This window comes from Melospiza melodia, chromosome 1 (assembly GCF_035770615.1).
Source record: "Melospiza melodia melodia isolate bMelMel2 chromosome 1, bMelMel2.pri, whole genome shotgun sequence".
NCBI lineage: Eukaryota > Metazoa > Chordata > Aves > Passeriformes > Passerellidae > Melospiza > Melospiza melodia.
The window spans coordinates 141,005,064-141,026,642 of NC_086194.1; the positions used below are offsets into that span (position 1 = coordinate 141,005,064).

Below are 21,579 nucleotides of genomic sequence, written 5' to 3' on the forward strand. Positions count from 1 at the left end.
GCCTTATGGCTAAGTGCTTGGAAATAAACAAGGCACACATAATTACCCCTCACCAGCTACCCCCTTCCTGGCCAGCTACAGGGAAAATCCATCATCTTTACACTCTGCGAGGGAAGCAGGGAGTCTCTTTCTGTGCCTTCTACATCCGATAATTTTTCTTTTCTGTGGCCTGTGAGGCTGCAGGCATGCCAAGTGTTAATCTCCAACCTTTACTCAGATCACCAAGATGTATGTAGCTACAATTAGGTACATACTGTATTTTCTTCTTTCAGAGAATTAAAATACCTTAGAAGCCTTTCTTTGGGCTTTCAGGCTTGATGCTTTCAAACTCATCAGCCTTTACAGAAAATGGAGGCTGTGACAAGACCAGGAAAGGGCTGGCTACCAGGAGTCTGACTGGTTGTGAGATGTCAAATTTTGCCACTACTGAAATGTAATCCCACAATATAATATTAGATCCTTTTCTGATTCGATTTGCACCATAAAACCAATGTGCTAGAAATACCACAGTTAGTCCACAGGTGTGCAAAACTGAGCAAACATCTTAGATTCTTCTCACAGTGTTTGTATATTGTACGCCAGGAGCTAAGATGCATATTTGCCTTCCTCTAAGAAAAGAAGCCTGACAAAAGAATAAATACTTTGATAATAAATTACAATAAATGAGGAAGACCTCTCCTCAATTAGAATAATAATCACAGAGGCATGTATGTTTACTCACAGAAAACAACAAAAAAAAAATACTCTGGGCCAGAAAACTCCCTAGTGAGACTCTCACCAAAGACAATAAGCCTGATATCAATAAGCCTGATACTGTGATGCTCCTCACTTGGGGAAAACTCCTGCTGACTTAGACTAAAATGTACAGAAATTGTAAAAGATGGAAAGTAGAAAAAGCTTTTTAAGAGAGGTGTGCAGGTTTAGATCACATGGGATAAGAAAATAATAAATGAAAAAAATGCTGAGCTTAAAACTTGGGTTTATTCCTTACCTGATCCTGAGAAATTGTCTAAAGACCCGTCTGTGGTAGTAGTAGTAGCAATCTCACTGCTGTTCATTGGTTCTGTTTTAACTACAGAAATATAAACAGAAGATATTCTATATGCTCCTAATATTCTTGCAGGCGCATGCACACACACTCACCACAAACACAAACTCAATAAAGCAAAAATCTGCCAAAAAAGTTCTAAATCATGGCTATCAATATTTTGCATTTTATGTATTTGTGTATACAAACAGTGCAAAATACTGGCAGCTATGATTTATTTACACATAAATATAAGATGATCAAGAGGGTTATTCCTGTCCCCAAGGAATAAAAGCCACTGTAACAAACCAGAAGTCCCCATGCAACTCTCTGCACCTGTCCTGATTCCTCTTAATCCTACAGACCCAACAATAAGGATCCACATTTAGATCAGGTCACACAGCATTTATAGGCTTGAAAGACAGCAAATTGAATAAGACAAAAGAGGAAATAATTTTTAAATGGTTTTCGCTGAGGGCTGTTCAAATCTTGCTTCCAATTAAATATTTTTTCAGAAGAAAATAAAGGATTTGTGATGAAGTAAAACACTTTTCTTGTGGTGGATTTCTCCTCTCAAAATGAAAACCAACTTTATTCTCAACAACCCTGAATACAAAAAGAGGACACAGTCCTCACCAAATACTTCAAAGAATGCTTTTACATTTTATCCCTCTGCACCCACAACATGACACAGCTGTCTGAGAGTTAAAAAGAAATAGACCACGTGATTATTGGCTGGCTCATGCTGATTCATAATCAATAATCAATTAATGACTTTAAGTAAAACCTCAAGTAAATTAGCAATTTACTTTTCTGTCGGTCCAATGCAAAGTCTGTAATGCTAAGATCAGGACAGTATCCTGATCCAAAGAGCAAGGATGGGGCTGACTTGGCATGGATGCAAAATAGGCACCAATAACTACTCCCTATACAGTTTGAATATACATCTGTGTTCAGGAATTACAACCATCCCTAGCAGAAACCTTTGGTACCAACTTTGAAAAGGGTGAGGCAGAGGATGTCCCTCTTTTCACAGAAGACCTTTCCTTTCATTGCCAGTCCACATTCTTATTTCTGCATGTTTGATTTCCTTCACCAAGCCTCCTCCATGGGATTTGTAACAAATCTCTCCAGATTTTACTAATCGTCCAGTATTTTCTTTTGACTCTCATGCAGGATTTCTGCCTGCTAACTTTGGAGGTCAATGCTTAGCTGCACACAAAACTCTGCTGTGTCTGCATTAACAAGCAATGCAGTCCATTTAGGAAAGTTTCATTATGTGAAATGGTTGGGGCAGAGGGCCCAGTGTCCAGAGGCTGGGCATTTTTGAGAGCAGTTATACAGCTTGGGAACATTATCTGCACTTCTGCAAAGCAGCTTTTTTGAAACAAGTGAAGTCCAAGAGACTCCCTAAGGGGAATTACTGTGGTAAGAAAAAGCAGCCACGAGGTTCACTCCAAAAGTGCACTCATGATTTGAACCATAACTCTATTACAAAGGTATTTCTTAAAAACACAGAATGTAAGTTATACACCATCCATTTAATGACTAAATAATGAAAGTCTAAAACAGAGATACAATGAGGTATTTATTGCAGAGTGTGTATCTAAGAAACACTTTTACAACATGTTCTACAGTTTGTCAACCTAGATACAAAAAATTATAGGATCTACATTATCTTCTGCCTTTTCTTAAAAGTTTATCACAGCTACATTTTACAGCCAGATTCATACTTCTCTCATAGACTACTACAAGTTTCCCCAGAATTTGCAAGTCTTCTGAGCCTAATTTCCACAATGCAATTGTACTTTGGGAATAACAATGAAAGATGCTTTCCTCTATAGCTGGCATCTGTGGTGGGGGAAAACAGAGGAAGATAAGACAGATCCACCTAACCTGGAGTACCGGGGTGGAAATTTTCAATATGTGCTTTCTCCAAACTCTTCTCCATTGCAGAAACAACATTCCATATTCTTCATTTTTTGGATCACTCCAAATTAGTAGTCCGAGGGCTATGCTGAACTGCTTCACACAGTATACAGAAGTATAGTGTCAGTTTTTCTAAATAAAAAGCAGCCCTTCTGAAAAGGACTTGGGATTTCTGGAGGATGGGAAGTTAGGTGAGAGCTGGAAATGTCCATTTCCAGCCCAGAAAGCCCAGCTGCATCCTGGGCTGCATCAAAAGCAGCGTGGCCAGCAGGGCAAGGGAGGGGATTCTGCCCCCTGCTCTGCTCCCTGAGACACTACTGGGAGAGCTGCATCCAGCACAGGAAGGACATGGACCTGTTGGAACAAGTCCAGAGGAAGGACACCAAGATGACTGGGAGGGTGGAGCACCTCCCCTGCAAGGAAAGGCTAGGACATTTGGGACTGTTGAGCCTAGAAAAGGTTTTGGGGTGATCAAATTGTGGCTTTCCAGTACATGAAGGGAGTCCACAAGAAGAATGGAGAAGGACTTTTTACAAGAACATGTAGTGTCAGGAAAAGGGAGAATGGATTCAAAGGGAAAGATAGTAGGTTTATACTAGATACCAGAAAGAAATTCTTTACTCTAAGGGCAGTGAGGTACAGGAACAGGTTGCCCAGAGGAGCAGTGGCTGCCCCATCACTTGAAATGTTCAAGGATAGGTTGGATGAACCTTTGAGCACCTATTTGGATACTTGTTCAAGATACTGTTTTCCAACAACCATAATCAAAATCTAATTTCTGTTTCTATAAGTAATGAGCAATACTTCTGTGCAACATAGTTTAAAGATGAATGCTGTTTACTACACATATTATTTTAAAGATATGGAAAAAATATTAAATACAATGCACTGCCATCTTCACGGGAAGGAATTCTAGTTGCTGACTAAGGCGCTCACCAATTTTTCATAAAAACTTTGTCTTCTCTCTCAGCTGTTTTATCTCCTGAATATATAAAAATCCCAGGATATAAGAAAGGATGTTCCCACTATCCTGGATATCTGGATCAGGATACCCATTACTTGGGTGATAATAAATATGCCCTAGAATGCTGTCTTTAGAAACAACCACAACCTTAATGAACCTTTGTGGCAAAGATAGCTGGGAATTTAATAAAGATGAATAGGTACTGAAAAACTCTCCATTCTCCAAGCACTCTAAAATGCCTGAAAATTGCTGCATAACTCCTTCTATCAGCCTAAGCACTTTTAAGAGGATGAAATCTTCCTATACAAATAAATTGAGAAGAATAGCCATGGGTTTACCTGTTGGAAATATTTACATGTAGTCTTACTGCAAATGAAGGTCTCTTTGTCCAAGACAAAACTCAACTGCCATGGAGCATCTTTCCCCTCAGAATCACAGGCAAAGAGAACTGCAAAGGGATTGCCTAAGAATACAAGGCTCACAGTCTATCCCAGCAGCACATGAATCATCCATGTCTATGATGAGAGACATATGGAGCTGTCCAAGGAAGCCAGGCTTTGGCTGGGCACAGATCTGGCCCTGCCACATGCTGCTTACGGGTGCTCTGGAGTTCAGCTCTTCACATTTCCCATGGCAATTAACATTTCTGCAACGTGTCCTAAGCTTTCACAAGATGACACTGGGACATGAGTGGGAATATTGCCACATCTAGACAACACATATGGCAAGCTTGCCAGGACCAGCCAACACCATGCTCACTTGTGGTAAAAACTGTGAAAAGTGACACAAGAAAAGTTCCCCTTCCTGCTGTTCCTTTATCAAAACTGACCTTTACAGAGATGCAGAATCATCAGACTTGAATTCTAGAGACAGACCCTGATTTAGCAATGTACTACTAAGTTTTAGTGCCATCCAAATCACTCATGTATGAGATTATCAATAAGAAGTCCAAGAAGCAGACTAATATCTTCTTAACCTGCTGCAAAAAGTCTGTTTATTTACAACCAGTGATTTTGATTTGCTTTATATATGGAAGAGCTTAAGAAATTATGTCAACAAAGAGATTTTTCCCCCTTACTTTTGCTTCTAGTAATTTGTGAGATTCTAAAAATACTTAAAAAGAAACTGTGTAAGAAAACACATGGAACAGTAGAAAAAATTAGGAGTAGCAGATAATAGCACAAATGCTAGCTTGAAGAAAAAAAGAAAAAAAATTCAGAGATCCCACAACCGCTGATCTAATGTTATATAGATTGTTAAGATTTTTCTTCTAAAAGAACTCAGGGACTGCAAGTGCAATGTGCCCTGTTTTGTCAGTTGTATAGCAAAAGGTGGTCAAAAAATGACTGACATGGCAGTTTCTGAACTCTATTGAGAGAGAGAACTCCAGACCAGAACCCACAAGTTCATGTGGTTCATTGGCCAAGTAACAACTTTCTGAGTTCACAGCTTATCATGCAGTTCCTGGTATATATATCAGTAAAGACTGTTATGAGAATGAGATGCTGGCTGTTTTAAATATGGATTTTGAGACCTAATATTTGGCTACTCCTAGCACAGAAGTTGTAGGAATACCTCATAAAGATTTGCACCTTCAAGCATGCAAAAAGTAAGGTTTTAAAATATCTTTTAAAAATTGCTTTTATTACATTAAATACATATAAGTCTTGCTCTACTGAACTAATTTTTGTTCACAGCTATACCATATACATTAAATCAGAATAGAAATGTTGCAAACATGCCTGACATTAAATAGGTTCTAATTTTACAGTTTTAAGATTGAATTAACACTATGATGTTATATTCTTTGTATTTTACAAAAAACTGGGCAAAATTAAATTACTCTTGGCTGACAGCTCTTTCATGGGCTACAAGAGACTCAACAAAGTGTGGTAGTTAGTTTATAGACATATATAAAAACACAACCTCTTGCCCTATTTTGGCTGGCATCTTCAAATAATAGTAGTAACTAAACACCATGTAAATCTTGATTAAGTACTTTATGCATAATCAATTGCTATTCATACACTTTTTTGCTTGACATCATCCCGTTTCTGTACTCACTGCAGAAGTCCAAAGTTCACCTAGAAGCATAAAGATAATTTTTACTAACAACAAGACAAGAATTCTACCTGGAACCTCTAAGCTGATTATATTTTCCATTACTTTATTCAAACAGCCCTTTGTTTGTAGTGAAGAATCTTGCAATTATACAAAGGTTACAGGTTACTCAATTATACTAATTCCTATCCAGGATATTATTGTCTCTGTCTATCACAGATTATCAAATCATCAGCTCCTGACCATGAAGCCTGATAAACTTACTTGTTACTGCTCCTCAAAGAAGAAAACTCTTCCTGAATCTTATTGTCTGGAAACTACCAGAAGGTAATTTCCAGCCTAAATTTTTGTATGGTATTCAAAAAAGTCCCTGCTCAAAGCAGCACATTCTAGTTCAAGCCCAGACTGTTCCCTGCTTTCCCCTCCTCTGATGTGAGAGGCTTCAAAACTTCCCCGATATTTGGGCTGTGGTTTTACCACATACATCCCCAAGATTCTCATCTTCCTCTTGTGCATTTAAGGTGAAAGAGCTTTAACATCCTTGTACCTCCTCATCTAGCAGTAAAAACCTTAAATTTACAAAGAAATGGTGTCACTGCTACAGTGCAAAATCAGAAACAAAATCACAAAGAAAATTCAAAAACATCTGGATAGAGACAAAGCTGGACAGTGTTTGCAGCTGCTAAGCAAGATTCTGCTTGGATTTTTATCTGAAAGTACAGTCAGGGGTTAAAATTCACTGCAGCTAGGGGATGAGAGTATCTGAGTCAAACTAAGGTTCTTATCCCTTCACACTCACATGTCCAATTATACAAAATGTTTTTATCTCTCCCCTGCAAATGGAGGCAGCATATATCCAAAACCAATACTTTTAAAAGTGTCATGGACTATTCTCTTTCCTATTTTTTAAAATTTTCCTCTTTTCAGTTGGGAATCTGCACATGTTTAACATTTTGCAGTGCTCCCAAACAGTATTCATATTCTTTAACCAAAGCCAGACAAAATGACCACAAAACATCACAGGCCCAGTCATTAAGGGCAAAGAAGGTGATCTTCACTACCTTCTGGGAACATGGAGGTTTTCATGGGAACAAGAGAGCAGCATGGAGAAGTCAAGCCTGCTCTGCCATTACAAGACACAACACTATCTCATGAAGATAGAAGCACAATGACAAAGCAGGTGGGACTTTTCATAAATGGGAAATAATATGCTCTACATTTGGCCAGTGACTGAACTCCAGGACTGACAGTTCCCCTGGACAAAGAGAGATAGTTCTAGCTTCTGTTCCCCTCCAGCCAGCACCAGCAGCAGCAAATTCCCTAGCGTGTTTCACCAAACCTGGTGACACAGGTACTTCACTCACTGACCAGGGGTGAAATGACATGGCCAACCCTCAAGTGTAACCAAGTTTCATGCTTTTTTATCTACTTGGGACAAGCAAAATCCATCAGAAGATTATAAAGTGCAAATGCAAATGCTACATCATCAAGCCACAAGTCTGAAGTTGCCAAGGCTCTTCAAATACTACCCTATTAAGGTGTGATCTTAGACTAAGATGTTCTACTTCTGTTCCTTCTGCAGGTGCACAGTGACAGCTGGGGCTGAATTTCCTTCTCATGTATTACTGGCCAGGCATATGACAAATGACACTTCATGTAACATTTTTGTATGGAATCACACAACTGTACACACACATGCATAACAGGCTGCTCCCACTGGAAAGACACCACTCCTAGGATGATGTGTTGTGGCTGGTTTTGAGAAAAGAAATGGATATCCTCACAGGCCCTTGAAACTCCACAGTCCGTGCACAACCACTCTGGGACCCTTGGGCACACTCAGAGGATGCTCTCACACTACCACACTTCATCCACTGTCTGAAACAACATGTGTTGTGAACATCTATCTGAGAAGCTTTCAAAAATAAATTATATAAAAATAATAATGCTTCTAAGATTTTCCTTTTTTAAAAAAGTAATTTGCCATTTGGAGTATTTTGTTTACCTCAAATGCCTGTGGGACCAGTATTGCTATTAACTTATCACTTAAATGAGGTCCTTTCTTTCAGGAAAAACTTACGGAGGAAACTGAAATAGGGACTCTTTCAAAAATGGATGCACATACATATAGAAAAGACACTAAGTAAATAAATATTTATTAGCCAGTCTCCTCCCCAAGACCTTGCAACAGGAGTTGCTCGAGTCAGCAGAGAAGTGGACAAGTCATTTCACTGGCCAAGTGCCTATGAAAGAGGAATAATAGAGCATTATGCTACGTGTGCTCAGGACAGAAAGACTCTTGGTGAAGCAGAAGAATAAAAGATAAGACAGAGTCTGGAAGGAAGCCAGTGTAATACAGCAAGGAAAAAAGGTGAAGAGCAGGGAAGAAAAGATAGATCACGTCAGCCCCTTGCCTGCACATAAATCAGCTGTATCTGATTTTTATCCTCCAGAAGTGACATCAGGTGGAAGGCGCTTACTAGCCTCTACAGACCCCCAGCTTGCATTTGGGAGCCAAAGACCCCTGCAGTTTTTGCCTCTGGCCAAACAATGGTCCTCTTGCACTCTTCTGGGATGAGTGAAGAATTTAGGATCCAGAGCTCTTGATGCTAATACCCTACTAAAAGGCAAATATTACATCTACCTTTAGTATGCTATTATTTCAGGATGTCTACATACAGAGGTATCAATTACAAGTTTCATACCATCAAGCTCCTTAGTGCAAACACAAGTATAGAAATTTCAGCATACATAATTAGCAGGACCTCAGAAATGAGTAATTAAAAGGTACTGGAATTCAACCAGAATCACCAAAAGAAGCATTATTTTGTCTGATTACCATCACCTACCATAACTTTGCATCCCAAAGCATACAAAAAGCCAAAAATTTTAAGTAAAAAGAATAAATTAAAAATAATTCACTGCCAATGTGAATTGCTTAATTGTAATACTGAAAGACTATTTTGAGTGCTACAAGGTATTTCTAGAATCTCAAGAAATATAATTTACAGAAATATAATTTACTTAGAGAAATCTACATCGCATGCCATAACAGCAATCAGCTCTACCCTCTCTATAGATTTTAACATCTTACTCCCCCATTACTTTAGGAAATACTGAAAACAATTTTTTCTCCATTCTGTAATACTGCAACTTGACAGCAAACATACCACACAGTGCTGCCTTTTGAAACCCCGAAGATGGATTTATGTTCACCAGACTTAAAACAACCTTTTTAATGGCCACAAATCAGATAGTCTCGTAGTGGAGAGCTTTGACTGCCTTTGTGTCAGATCTCATTCTCATGTTGCAGCAGGTACTTAAAGAGTGAGAATCATTTTTTTCCAAAGGATTTTTAATGTCCAACTCCCTTTGAAGCCTCCCTTCCTATGTATCTTTGAAAATCTGATCTTCAATTTGTTATCCATTTTCCCTTCCCACTTGATATCACAATGCCTTCCCTCCTTCCTTCTTAAACGCTCAAATAAAAGGGCAGTAGCAGGTCTGTAGTGCTTAAATGAGTGAAGAGAAGTTGCTCAGAAAATAACAGCTCCTTCTCTCAGTCCTCATCTATTCTTTTCCATTTCAGTTGCATAAAACATCATCATGATGGGCCACAGGCTTCTGTTTCTCACTCTATGCCATCCATCAGATTTGATTTACATTCTTAAGATAAAAGTAAAGATCATCGTAGGCAGAAACTGGATGCAGTTGTCTGCCATGGAAAACAGATTTCCTACTCCTTTCAAGTTTACTGATTACTCACGGCCTTTCCCCTCTAAAGGGTATCCACCAAAGTGGGCACTGTGTTGGAATAGCCACCAGCTGTCTGATAAAACTTAATGAATGGCAATTTTATGAGCTTCTGTTGTTATTGTTCCTTTAACTCCTTCAGTATCAACCCACCATGGCAATTCACTGGCAAAGGAAGATTAGAGATAAAGTAAAACTATGAAGATTTTGATCCCTACTCCAGTAATTTGTTTTAAGAGATTTTCTTAGGCACGTTATACAAGGCCATAATTTTGATGGTGTCCAGTACCTGCTCCTTTCTACAACAGAGGGTATGTTGTGGAAATATACTTAAAGAGAACAGGAAAACCTCAAATACTGTAGTATTTATATAGTCAGCATCACCTTGGCATACTAGGCCTGATTTTTCCGAGTGCCTTTAGCCAGACATTTTAGTCCTCTGCATTTGATCCTGGGAAACTTCTGTCTGGTCAAGATCTATAATTTCCTTGTTACTTCCCCGTCACTGAAGACCATGCTGCCTGGCCAAGAGGAGAATTTTGCTCTCTCAAAGTGAATTTAAGCACACAAAGAGTTATATATAAGCTGCATGTAGAGATTAAATTCAGACCTAATCACACAACTAAATCCTCATTCAGTGCTTTGAAAACTTACAGCTAAGTGTGAAGCTAAAAATATTAGCTAACAAAGTGAGCTATCTTCCAACCACATCCTCTTCCAGAAAAACATCAATAGAAGACAAGTCTGAAAATGTGCCTTAGAGGAATTAATGAACATTTGTTTGAAATGCAGCCATTTCACTTTGGGACAGGGTTTTTTTTTCCCTTCTTCTTTCTTCTTCCCCTCCCCTCATCTAGTGAACATATCCTGTGCTTCAGGGTATGGAACCCTGTCAAAATCACACCCATAGTCAAATCAAATTTAACATATCTTTACAAGATATTTATAACATGCAAATACCTAGAGGCCCTTCTTCTCAGTCACATGAAGATCTCTTATGCTAGGGAACGAGGGCTCTTTCACATTAGTGAGAATCTGTGCATGATAGAAGCTGATTTCACATATTATATTTGACATGTGAAGATTCAGCAACCCACATCTCCACTCCATGTGCAACAATCAAGCAAACCACACTGCAGCATCTAGAAAGAGTTATTCAGTGAGCCCTTATAACCACATCCTTACAATCAGCCACTTCTGGCTCAGCAGGATTCTGCTTCAAGAATCCCAGAAAAAATAATTTTACTTCAACCTTCATTAAAAAAAAATAGGAAACTTTTGCTTCATTCACTCCACTCCTTCTTAACTCTTTTAAGCAGCTCAAGGAGCCTAACAAAACATTTTTTCAAGATAAAACAGATAAGCAGTAAAAATTCCACCTTCAGATTCTTAGGGATCTGCTTCACTTACAAATTTTGTCTCTTGGCACACATCTCATTCAGAAATAAATTATTCTAGTTTCTTTGAAAAACTTTTCCTTCTTTGTCACTTAAGAGCAATCAGAGACAGGAATTTTCAAATTAGAGAGCTCAGAGCAGAACGGCCAAGCACAAGCTGTCTCTCAGGACACTTTTGGAACAACATCCAAAATCGCATGCTGAGTGCCCACGCCTGCAGCACCCAAACCTGCAGGGCTCTGTGTGCTAGGGCTGAGCAGCCAGTCTGCAGTGCTGAGGAGGGTCATGTCACCTGAGGGAAAAGGGCAAACAAAAGAAAACCATTTGGCTTCATCTCAGGAGGCAAACATCTATTGCAAGTTAGAGCTTTCTGGGTAGAATTCACTCCAAATTCTTTTAAACTGGAAAGTTGTAGTGTCAGACAAATAAGTTACCATGGTTTAATTGACTTCCTTCAATAAACTCTGATACCTACCTAGAAGTTGAGATATTATTTCCAAAATTATTTTCTACCTGAAGTCAGTGCATTAACAGATACAACATATACCTCATTTCCTGACAAAGTAATATTAAGCATTTCTCAGAGTGGATGCACATGGCACTACATGTTGAACAAAAAGTCGTCAGATGATGAACATCTTTCAATGTTTCAAGAAACACCCCCTATTTTTTTTTTTTTTTTTTTTGCTACAAAAGAACCTTCAAGTTATATAGAAGGTATAAAAGCTCATGAAGTTTACAACAAAGGCTTCTGTGAGCTAAAGGAATTTTAATTTGAAAGGGCAATTTTATCATGTACCAAAAGTGGTATATACCTGGTAATATGATATAAAAAATATAATAACATACTTGTATATTTTAAAGGAAGAAGATTAATTTATGGACATAAAATATTTTCCCGCTTAAACTCCATGAGCACACTAAGCACTTTATTTATCCTTTAAAAAGGGTTTGGGTTTTTTTATGGCTTAATATTTGATTGAAGCAATACTTTTACAGCAATAGCAAAAAGTAAATTACACACAAGTCTGGCGCAAGTCCCTGTTAATCTGATAACCCATAAACTGTCCCCACTACCAAGGACTCCAATTACAATGAATAACAAAGATATGTGGGGAATTGAGGGGGGGTACAACATCTGCTTGATTGACATGTGCCTTTCCTGGAAAAATGCATGTCCATAATCCTAAAGAGTTTGACAGCACTACTACAACCCAGTTCTTAGGGGAAAAAAATCATATCTTTGCTACAACAGTTGTAGCAGTTTACCTATACAGTTATACTGAAGAGCAATACTGAATCTGCATGACTCTGTCTTCCAGTAATGCATTAAGTCTCTGTTCACACAGCCAGTTAAATATCCCATATGATCCTTCCACTATTGCCATAGAAATGCTTCAGGAAAGAGCATTTTTTGCTGCTCGTTGCATAAACCCTTCTGTGTTTCATTATATGTATTATTATATGTATTATAGCTGTATTATATTACTGGCAAAGCTGTTAGGTTGTTCTGCTGTTAGTATTCTACTGAGAACAAACATAACTTATCAACTGCCTGACTGCTTCTTGAGAAATAGGTATCAGTTTACCCCATTGAATTACTACACCTGTTTGAATTTTGGTCACTCCATCACAGCAGCAAGCTAGCCTGAGGAACTTTCAACACTCAGTTTTATTAGCCTACTTGACAAAATTCTCATAGCCTTAGGAGCTTACAAAAAGTGAGACATAAAGAAATACCAAAATAGCAAGAAAGACTGAAAAATTACATTTTGTATTATGGCAATTGTAAACACCTACTTCTTTTCTCTCATCATTAAATTTCCTTTACAGTTTTTTGACTTTTTGACTTTTTTTTTTTTTAATTTAAGCTCTGCACATACTACCTGCTCTGTCCACTCAAAACCCATGAAAGAAACATAAACCTGTAATGAAAGCTATTGCTGAAACTTGATAATAGTAACTACTAATAAACATTGAACATTGCCTTTATGTAACATATGAATAAACACAGAACACCTAAAATAGAAAAACATTATATAGCGTGCTGACTGTGAGAACACCAAAGATAAAAAGGAGAAAAAAAACCAAATTATGAAATATTGAAAAAAAAAAAGTCTGGCTCACCTTCTGTGCCATTGGGTGTCATGGAATTATTATTTATATGGGAGTTATCAAGTTTTGGACCGCTGGGGGATTCACTACTACCACTTAGTCGTCTGTGTGGGCTGGCTAGATCCTGCATTTCCATAGACCTGAAAACAAGATGCAACTTGTTTTAGTGACATAAGTCAACATGAATTACAGAGGAACTGCCTTTATGAGATGCAGCCTGCTATTTATCAACATCCCAGAAACGCTTAGTAAAAAATTAACTACTTTTCCCAACTTGATCTTTTCCAGTGCTTAACTCATGTTGTAGCCCCAAACGGGAGTGGAAAGCTACTTTAATTATTTTTGCAGCTTGTAACTAAATAAAACCTAGATTCCAAGTACTGCACTTTAAAAATTGATGCATTCTCGTATTTTTAAAATACGTACAAAGATGGAATCCCCAACATATGAAGACATATATTCTCTTGAAAACAAATTAACACTGCTTTTTCAAGATTTACCACTCAGTGGCAATATAATGGGCCTCCAAAACAAATAAAACACTTGAAGCAATTGTGGAAACCTATCATCTACTGACAGGGAATGAGATATTCCTGATGTATGTGTTTACTCTGGCAAACTACTTAATTGTTCCTCTGTTTCCTTTGAAACAAATGCAGCATTAAAACATTATTATGTCTGCTCACTTGTTTGCTTTGTGGATTACATAAAGCGTGCCCAACTGGGAAGGGATCTGCCCGACATGCAGTGAGTCCATGCAGGCGCTGGTGTGCCTGAGCACTCTGCTGTACCTCAGCAGCTGTCGCTCACTCAAAATGAGGAAAGAAAAATTCCCAGCTAAAGCAAAAATTAAACGTTTAAACAGCATTAAAGCAGCTAAATATTTCATATTTGTGCTTTCAATGGCCCTACATTAACAGGACAAGAGTCATCGCCACCATGACGTGTCCCTTGATTGGTGGTGGGACTTATCACTGAAGTTCCCTACCCTTCTGTGCCTTTATATCTAAAACTTCTGATATTGTTATTTGACGTACTCATTCAAAGTAATTGCTCCCAGTAGAAACTTCATAGGTTACTGTGCCTCCAAGGCATTTGAGCTAGTCATTTTTCAGTTTAAAAGTAATGCTTAGGCTCTTTTAAAGACTATTAAAATTATATATAAAATTACTCCTGCAGTAATGGTACAAATATTCTAAGTGTCATTTCAGGTACGAAGCTTTTGTATTTTAACTGAAGTTTTATCACAGATTCTAAACATAGATTCTTCATTTAATATTTCTTTACCTAAAACAATCTACACAAAAAGAAGAAGATGATACTGCTATGAGTTCAAAATGCCTGCATCAAATATAAACTCAAACAATTTAGTGGAAAAGTTACGTGCTCATGGTTTACAGACTTGGTTGCACACACGTAAAACCTACGCTCCAACAATTACTCATCTGCTTAATGTGAGAAACAAGAATAAATACTTTCATTATCACTTGAAGTTTAAAAAAATAACCAACAATAGAAGGCTTGTAAAAAAATTAGCAATTTTCAATCAAATCCTTACCTGCAGCTTGAGGAAACAGCAACATCTGAACTGGTTTGGGACTTCTGCACCTGTAAACCAGGGAAACAAACAGAAGCTTCTCTTACTCCACTTTACTACGAGGCCTTAATTTAAAGAAAGGATATCACTATGGATGACAATTCTGTCCTTTAAATCCAAAGGGAGAGGAGGAGGGTGCGGTGCCCCTGAAAGGCATATTGTCTTTAAATTGAAGGCTCAACTGTTGTTTCCCCGGCAGGTCGCTCTCCCTCCTCCCCGCGCCAGGGGACGGCAGCCAAGTGACGGGATAGTGATTCATCAGGGGCCCGTGACAGCTGCACGGGGGCTCAGCCCTCCTCCCCCGGCACGGCTCGGCTCGGCTCGGCTCGGCTCGGCTCGGCCCGCACCCCGCAAAGGTAACCCCGCCAAGGGCAGCACCAGCTGCTCCTGCCCCGAGCCCCGCAGCATCCTCCGCTCCTCTCATCCCTCCTTCCTCCTTCCGTCCTGACCGATTCTTGCCCTCATCACACTGGTTTTCTTCTTCCTTTGCTCCTCGCCATCCTTCCTCTGTGCCACAGGGAACCCACCAGTCAAGCTCACCCCAAAGGCGAGCTGGAGATGCTGATGGTGTTTTTGGGGGAGGAGGGGTAGAGAATAACAACGGGCAAGTCTACCTATGGTAAAGACCTCCACTATATAGCACGCAGCCTGACAGAATCACCTCTAAAAGAAGCCCATCTCCAGCCAGGTCAAACTAAAATAAAAACTCCACATAGTTATTGCATAGTAAAAATTTCAGTTGCTAATGAGATTTCTGGTAAAATTACTTAAAAGCATACTTCTGGCTAAATAAATGGGAGGAAGCTGTAGAATTTACCTCTGAGGTCGCTCATGAAGAAAAGGAATCTTTTTCCACTGGAAAGCCCACCAATAATTTTTTAATTTAATCAAATCATTCCTTTTATAACTCAGGTGAGTAATAGTTTTCATATTTCATCAGAAAAACGCTGTTGCTTTACTAACAAACTTTAGGCAGTAACAATTGTCAGCAGGTGATAAAATTCAGGTGGAAATACACGCCTAGACACTGTTAGCTTAAAAGCACACGAAAGCTTCCCTGGGCAAGGTATATATCCTCCCAATGTCTGCAGTGAGGAGCTTTCTTGTGCGTTTCCATTCAACCTGAACTGACATCTCTTAAATGATCACAGAGCAAAGACAAGGGAGATGAGGCATTTTAAGTGCCATAAAAATCATCCGAGCAAATCCTACTTATGTGTCTGTAGGGTGGGTTTTTTGTTATTTTTAATCACAGACGGAATTACTACTAGCAAGAGTAAACAACTGCTAGGGGCAGTCAGGCAAGGAAGAACATTACGAATGATGTCAAGAAGCATGCAATAATGCATGCTGAAGAACATCAATCTTTTTATAACTGGGCACTTAAAGTACTGCATAACACGCTTTTCAATACATTGCTGCATGCCAAATCAAACTAGACCTGCAGATAGAGTCAAAACTCTGCATTTTGGTTGAAGGAATTTTTTTCCCCCCTTAGTTCTTTACCCCAGAAACTGCTGCAGAGTGCCTTAGGATATGCTTCTGCTGTTACTTCTAAACACCTGGAAAAAATTATAGGTGAGAACTAAGTTTGCCTACAGAGCTATCTTCACTCCCTCTTGCACAGGATCTTTTAAAACCCATCTTTTATAATAGAAAAAACTTCCTTTTCCAAATGGATGCTTTAACAACCCGATATTTTCCAACATGCACTACACAATTATTAATACTTGATTCAAATTTAAAAAATGTAATCCTCACTATTTTAAGTACCAAATATTTACAAAAATAGCAACTTCTGTACATTTGAAAATATATACATCATATACATATATACATGTCCATGTATGTGCATAGCAAGAAAGATCTCATTAATGTATTTGTGGGACAGGGCAAAAAAAATAACCAGCTCATTCACAGTGAATTAAATATATATCTTAAATGTCCTCCAACACTCCATGATTTGTGAAAGTTCATATCCACAATTTTCATTTTCATTAGACATACTTTAGATATATTCCTTTGTGTCTCAAGGATTATTTAAACCATGTGTTGCACGTTACCAAATTTAAAAATGACTCTTTAATCAAAATAACTTTAAAACAACTAATCCTCACTTAGGCTGGTCAGCTGAATCCACAGAGTGGTCCAGGAAAAATAAATCTACTCTCAAGAATGCGAATGCAGACAACAATTAGACACAGATGTGACTGAAATTAGTTACAGTTTACAAAATGCTACACTTCACATGCTTTCAGTTTTTTATGTGCAGTACAAAATTACAACGTAGTAAGGAACCACACTTATGACGACCAGTTAATTCATAGAATAAGAACATTTCTGGGTGGTGTGTGCTTGTGCTTTCCCTCATATATTCCCATTTTGTCAACAGGTTTCTGGGTAATTGAAGTTTGGCAACATAACTCACATATCAAATAAAAAGTGGGGGAAAAAAACCCAAGTGCTTGGCCTTATCTGGATAGAAATGGGTCACAAAAAAAAAAAAAAGGAGCTGTCACACCCCCTTCATACTCAATGCTCTGCTTAAACTAAAAATGCCTTATAGGCTGAATGGCATACAAGTTCTTCTTAATGCTTCAAAAACATTACTCTGTATAATTTGATTTTTGTCAGTAACATTCACATCTTTCTCCTTAATACAGACTGCAGATTGGGCACTATGTAGTACATGGCGAGAAAAAAAGGACAATGATAGCAAAGCTACTTAAAATTCATCCATTTAAGAATCTTAAATCAGTAACATCAAATTCTGATTAGTTAATGAGGTCTTTTAAGTTTGCCCTTTTTTCTAATTAAATTTATAATTCTTCACAGATGTAGGTTTTGTTGATGTTCAATTTGTCTCTCTCATTTTGTTAAACCTCACATAGTACTCCACCAATCCACTGAATAGCCACATTAAATCTGTTAATACCATGCTCTTCAACCCCAGAAATTATTTCCAGAAGGCAAACTTGCTTTGAGAGATCATCAAACAAGACTTAAGGTACACATTTTATCACATTTTCCCTACCACAGAGCTCAGGATGCAGAGGAAAATTCATGACTTTTGCACTGTTTATTATACTTTGCTAAATTACAAATCAAAAGCATCTGACAGAAGATCATGTATGAAGCCAAAAAGTTAATAATGTTCTGTGAAAAATAAACTGTAAATGGGAAGAGATTCTAAATTTCAGCAACACAGAGCAAATAAAATGTAGGTACTTGTCTAAATTACAGGTTTTCCACAGTATTTTTGCTTGCTAGGAGCAATTTTTTTAATGGCTATAATTTAAAACATTTTTCCAGCTGAAAAGAAATTTTCAAAGTGAAAATAAGAATTTAACCCAGAAAACTATAGCCAGCACACACGTTTTCTCTTGAAATACAGTTCTTCTTTAAAGAAGCAAATTTCAAAGACACTGGCAGTTTTCAAATGAAGGTGTTCCTTCTTAGGGGAAAAAAAAAAATCTGTCATTTTTAGGAAGGGGTGGAGGGAGGGAGGGAGGGAAAGGGACTTTTTCCCCAACAGCACTCTTTACCTCCCTAAAAGAGCAAAGCAGTCAGTATCTACCGACATAATGGCTTCAACAGCCAAAATGTTACAAAACTAAAATGCCAATTGGCTGCAGAAAGGCACCTTGCTGGCAACCCAGGAAACTTGGTAATGCTTTCACTCTTCCAATAATCATATAATGCTGGGCTCCAAGAGGCTGGGCTTTTTCATTAGATATTCACATCAAGGACAAATTGTACTTATTAAATTAAAAGCAAGTAATTGCAGTTTAAATTAAATTTTTAATTGCCAGTTTAAATTCTTCTGAAGTGCTATCCTGTGTGCTCATTTCATACACTCATGAATGAAACATTTTGAAATCCCAACACTTTCTTCCCCTTAAGAAAGAAATACTACAATGTGACAATGCTTCTATTATGACCAGCTATTTAAGAATGTCTTTCTACTTTTCCAAGATTTTTTTTGGCTCCTGAGAAATATTTCATACTTATTGCAATTCAAACAAAATGATTACTCATTCTTTTTTTCTCCTAAAGTGAAGCATGACTCAAGCTGTCTGTCACTGCACAGAACTGTTGAGAGGGGATGGCTGCTCATTTCCAGACCCTTCCAGGCCTTGGGAAAACTCTGACAGCAGCGAGGTGCTTGGCTAAAAACTGCATGTCATAGGTTTGTGAGCAACATGAAAACACTGTGTGTATACGTGTTTATACACCTGAAATTCTGTAATGTGTTTACACACACGTATACCAATGTACTTCTACCAATGCATATCCATATCAGTACTATTCATTTATTTGACACCCCAAAACAGTAGTCTGCGTTCTGGCAGATGCTTTGTGAACCATCTCAGTATGGGTAGGAAAATAAAATAATCTTTATTAGTCTTTATAACTGGTATCTAATGTTAAAAACTTCCAATGATACACTACACCACATTTCCACTTCTTATTCCAAATTCCCCCCGGTGCTCATTTTTAAATTTAAACAAACTACACGAAACACACTATCATTTTTTTTCCCCGGAAAGCTTTTATCTCTTCCGCTTACCTCAATTTTGAATGTTTGCTTACAGAAGAAAGAAAACCACACCATACCCCAACCACCTTCAAAGAAGCGTTTTTAAGTGCACTAACACCTTATTTTTCCAGAATCAATCTTGCACTGTAAAGGGCAGTCCTTCCTCTTGGTGTTTGAAACACCAAGAGAATGTTTGGTGGGTCTTGGTTGCTCAAAAGGAAGATGTAAATTTAACAAGACTTCAGAATGTCTTTAACTTCCTTGTTCTAAGATCACCGTTCTGAATAAGCCACCTAAAATGTCAATAAACGTCAGATATTTCAGTTGTGTAGATGTTCATTCTGTCATCTTGAAAAGTTCTCCTGTGGGGATCTGCATGTTTTCCTTGGTGTTTGGAAACTTTAAACATATTAAGCGAAAGGATTTCCTGCTTCAGAAAGCACTGTCAAAATCTCTGTCAGGCATTCTTCCTCCCAATTTTCTTTATTATTTTTCTCACGCTCTCATGTCTCTTTCAACAAGATCTGCTGGTTTCGTACCGTACGTGCCTATTTCCACCCCCCCATTTACCATCTCCCCATCACGTTACTGCTATCTGCCGAACCATTAGCGCTCCAGGAAATCAAACAGGAGAATCCCCAAACCTGGCTGATCACAATAAACAGAACCTCCTAACATCTGTTTTGCGGGAAGCCTACAAACCCCAGCCTGAACTACGGCCAAAATTAACGCTGCAGCCAGTGATTTATAATTGAGCGCCGCTCTCCTCCGGGGCGGCAGGACGCGCGGAAAGCGCCGCTGCCCTCGGCGCCGCCCGGACCCCGCTCTGCTCGGCAGCCGGGCTGCGGCAGGGCCCCGCTCCCGCCGCTCTCCTCCCTCCCTCCCTCCGCGCTCCCTGCCGGCGCTCCGCCCGTGCCGCTCCGCGCGGCCGCTGTCCGCGCCCCGGTACTCACGGTGCCGCTCGGCGCTCGGGGCGCTCAGGGCGCGCCTCCCATGGCGCGGCGGGGCAGGAGCGCCCCGGGCCGGGCCGCGCCGCGCCGGGCCGGGCAGACAAAGCGCGGCCGGGGGAGGCTGCCTGCAGCCCCGCCGTCTGTTTGCTCAGCCGTGTGCGTCTGCCCAGGCACTGCCTGCGGGCACGCCGCCGCTCCCGCGCCCGCTTGCCTTCTCACTCCCCTTCGCCTTTTTTTTTTTTTTTTCCTTTTCTTTTGTTTTTTTTTTTCTTCTTTTCCCCTTTGGGTTTTGTTTTTGTTTTTGTAATGCAAACCGCAGCTATTCTCTTGTCCCAGCCTTATTGGTTTAAAAGCAACAACTGCAACGAGGCTTGCACGGTCTCAAGTCAGCCGTCCTGCACGGGCGAAAGGCGGCCGGGGCTGCCGCGCTCCGCCGCGGAAACTGCGCGGCCCCGGCCGCCCCCTCCGCCCCCTGCCCGGCCGGCAGGGCCCCCCTGCCCTGCACCTTCCCCAGCCTCACCCCAGAAACACTCCTGAAAATCCCTCGGGCCCCTCCTCATTCAGAAAGTTGAATTGTCCGTAGATGCGTCCCCTCTTGTAAACTGGGTTTAAACTAAAGCCGTCCTAATAGAATAACCGGAATGACACCAACATTATATCAATGAGAGAAGCTAAACAGGGATACTCATAGAGGCTCTTAAGCGTACAACCGGCGTGCACGTCCGGACATGCCGTTTTGATTGGATATGTAACAGATTTGTTCTCAAATATCTGAGATTCTTGCAACCTTGTAAAGAAAGGGTCTGCTAAAACTATTTAAGCTACCCTTCTCCAATTTAAGGGTATTTATTAAACAAAATATCTGGGACTTTTAAAATGGTTTAAACCACTTAAACCATTAAATATCTGTACACCTAAAAACAATTGCAAATATAGTCAAATTCATATTTTAATTATTATGAATCACTTACTAAAGTTTTAAAATTTGAAACTGTATAAAGGCTGTTTCCAGAGACCATATAAATGTTTCCAAAGAAGGAAGAGATGGTTGCACAGAGTTAAATTTGTGCATTAAGTAACCTTAGCTTTTACCAATCAATAGGTAATTAAATTATTTCATTAGTAAGCCATTAAACTGAAATGGGTTTATGATGCTTTTCTATTACAGAACTTTTAGTTGCTCATAATTTAAAAAAACAACAACAACCTAACTCTTTCAAAAATACATACATTACGTTAAAAAACA

The 21,579-nt window shown here is 39.1% G+C and overlaps 1 protein-coding gene across 9 annotated transcripts in view; it reads right to left on the bottom strand.

The window, feature by feature from the left end:
• EYA1 (EYA transcriptional coactivator and phosphatase 1) overlaps nucleotides 1-21,579 on the bottom strand; it is a 158,838-nt gene that overhangs the window by 70,011 nt on the left and 67,248 nt on the right. For 4 of the 9 annotated variants that reach the window (XM_063170229.1, XM_063170238.1, XM_063170283.1 and 1 more), the window contains 4 exons: nucleotides 14,805-14,854; nucleotides 13,259-13,386; nucleotides 11,361-11,423; nucleotides 992-1,072 (listed from right to left, as the gene is read on the bottom strand). In XM_063170229.1, the coding sequence (XP_063026299.1) occupies nucleotides 992-1,072; nucleotides 11,361-11,423; nucleotides 13,259-13,386; nucleotides 14,805-14,854 (322 nt within the window). Of the gene's footprint in view, nucleotides 1-991; nucleotides 1,073-11,360; nucleotides 11,424-13,258; nucleotides 13,387-14,804; nucleotides 14,855-20,336; nucleotides 20,372-20,853; nucleotides 20,986-21,579 lie in introns of those variants that run through there. The other 5 variants (XM_063170265.1, XM_063170256.1, XM_063170246.1 and 2 more) reach the window with 3 other exon arrangements.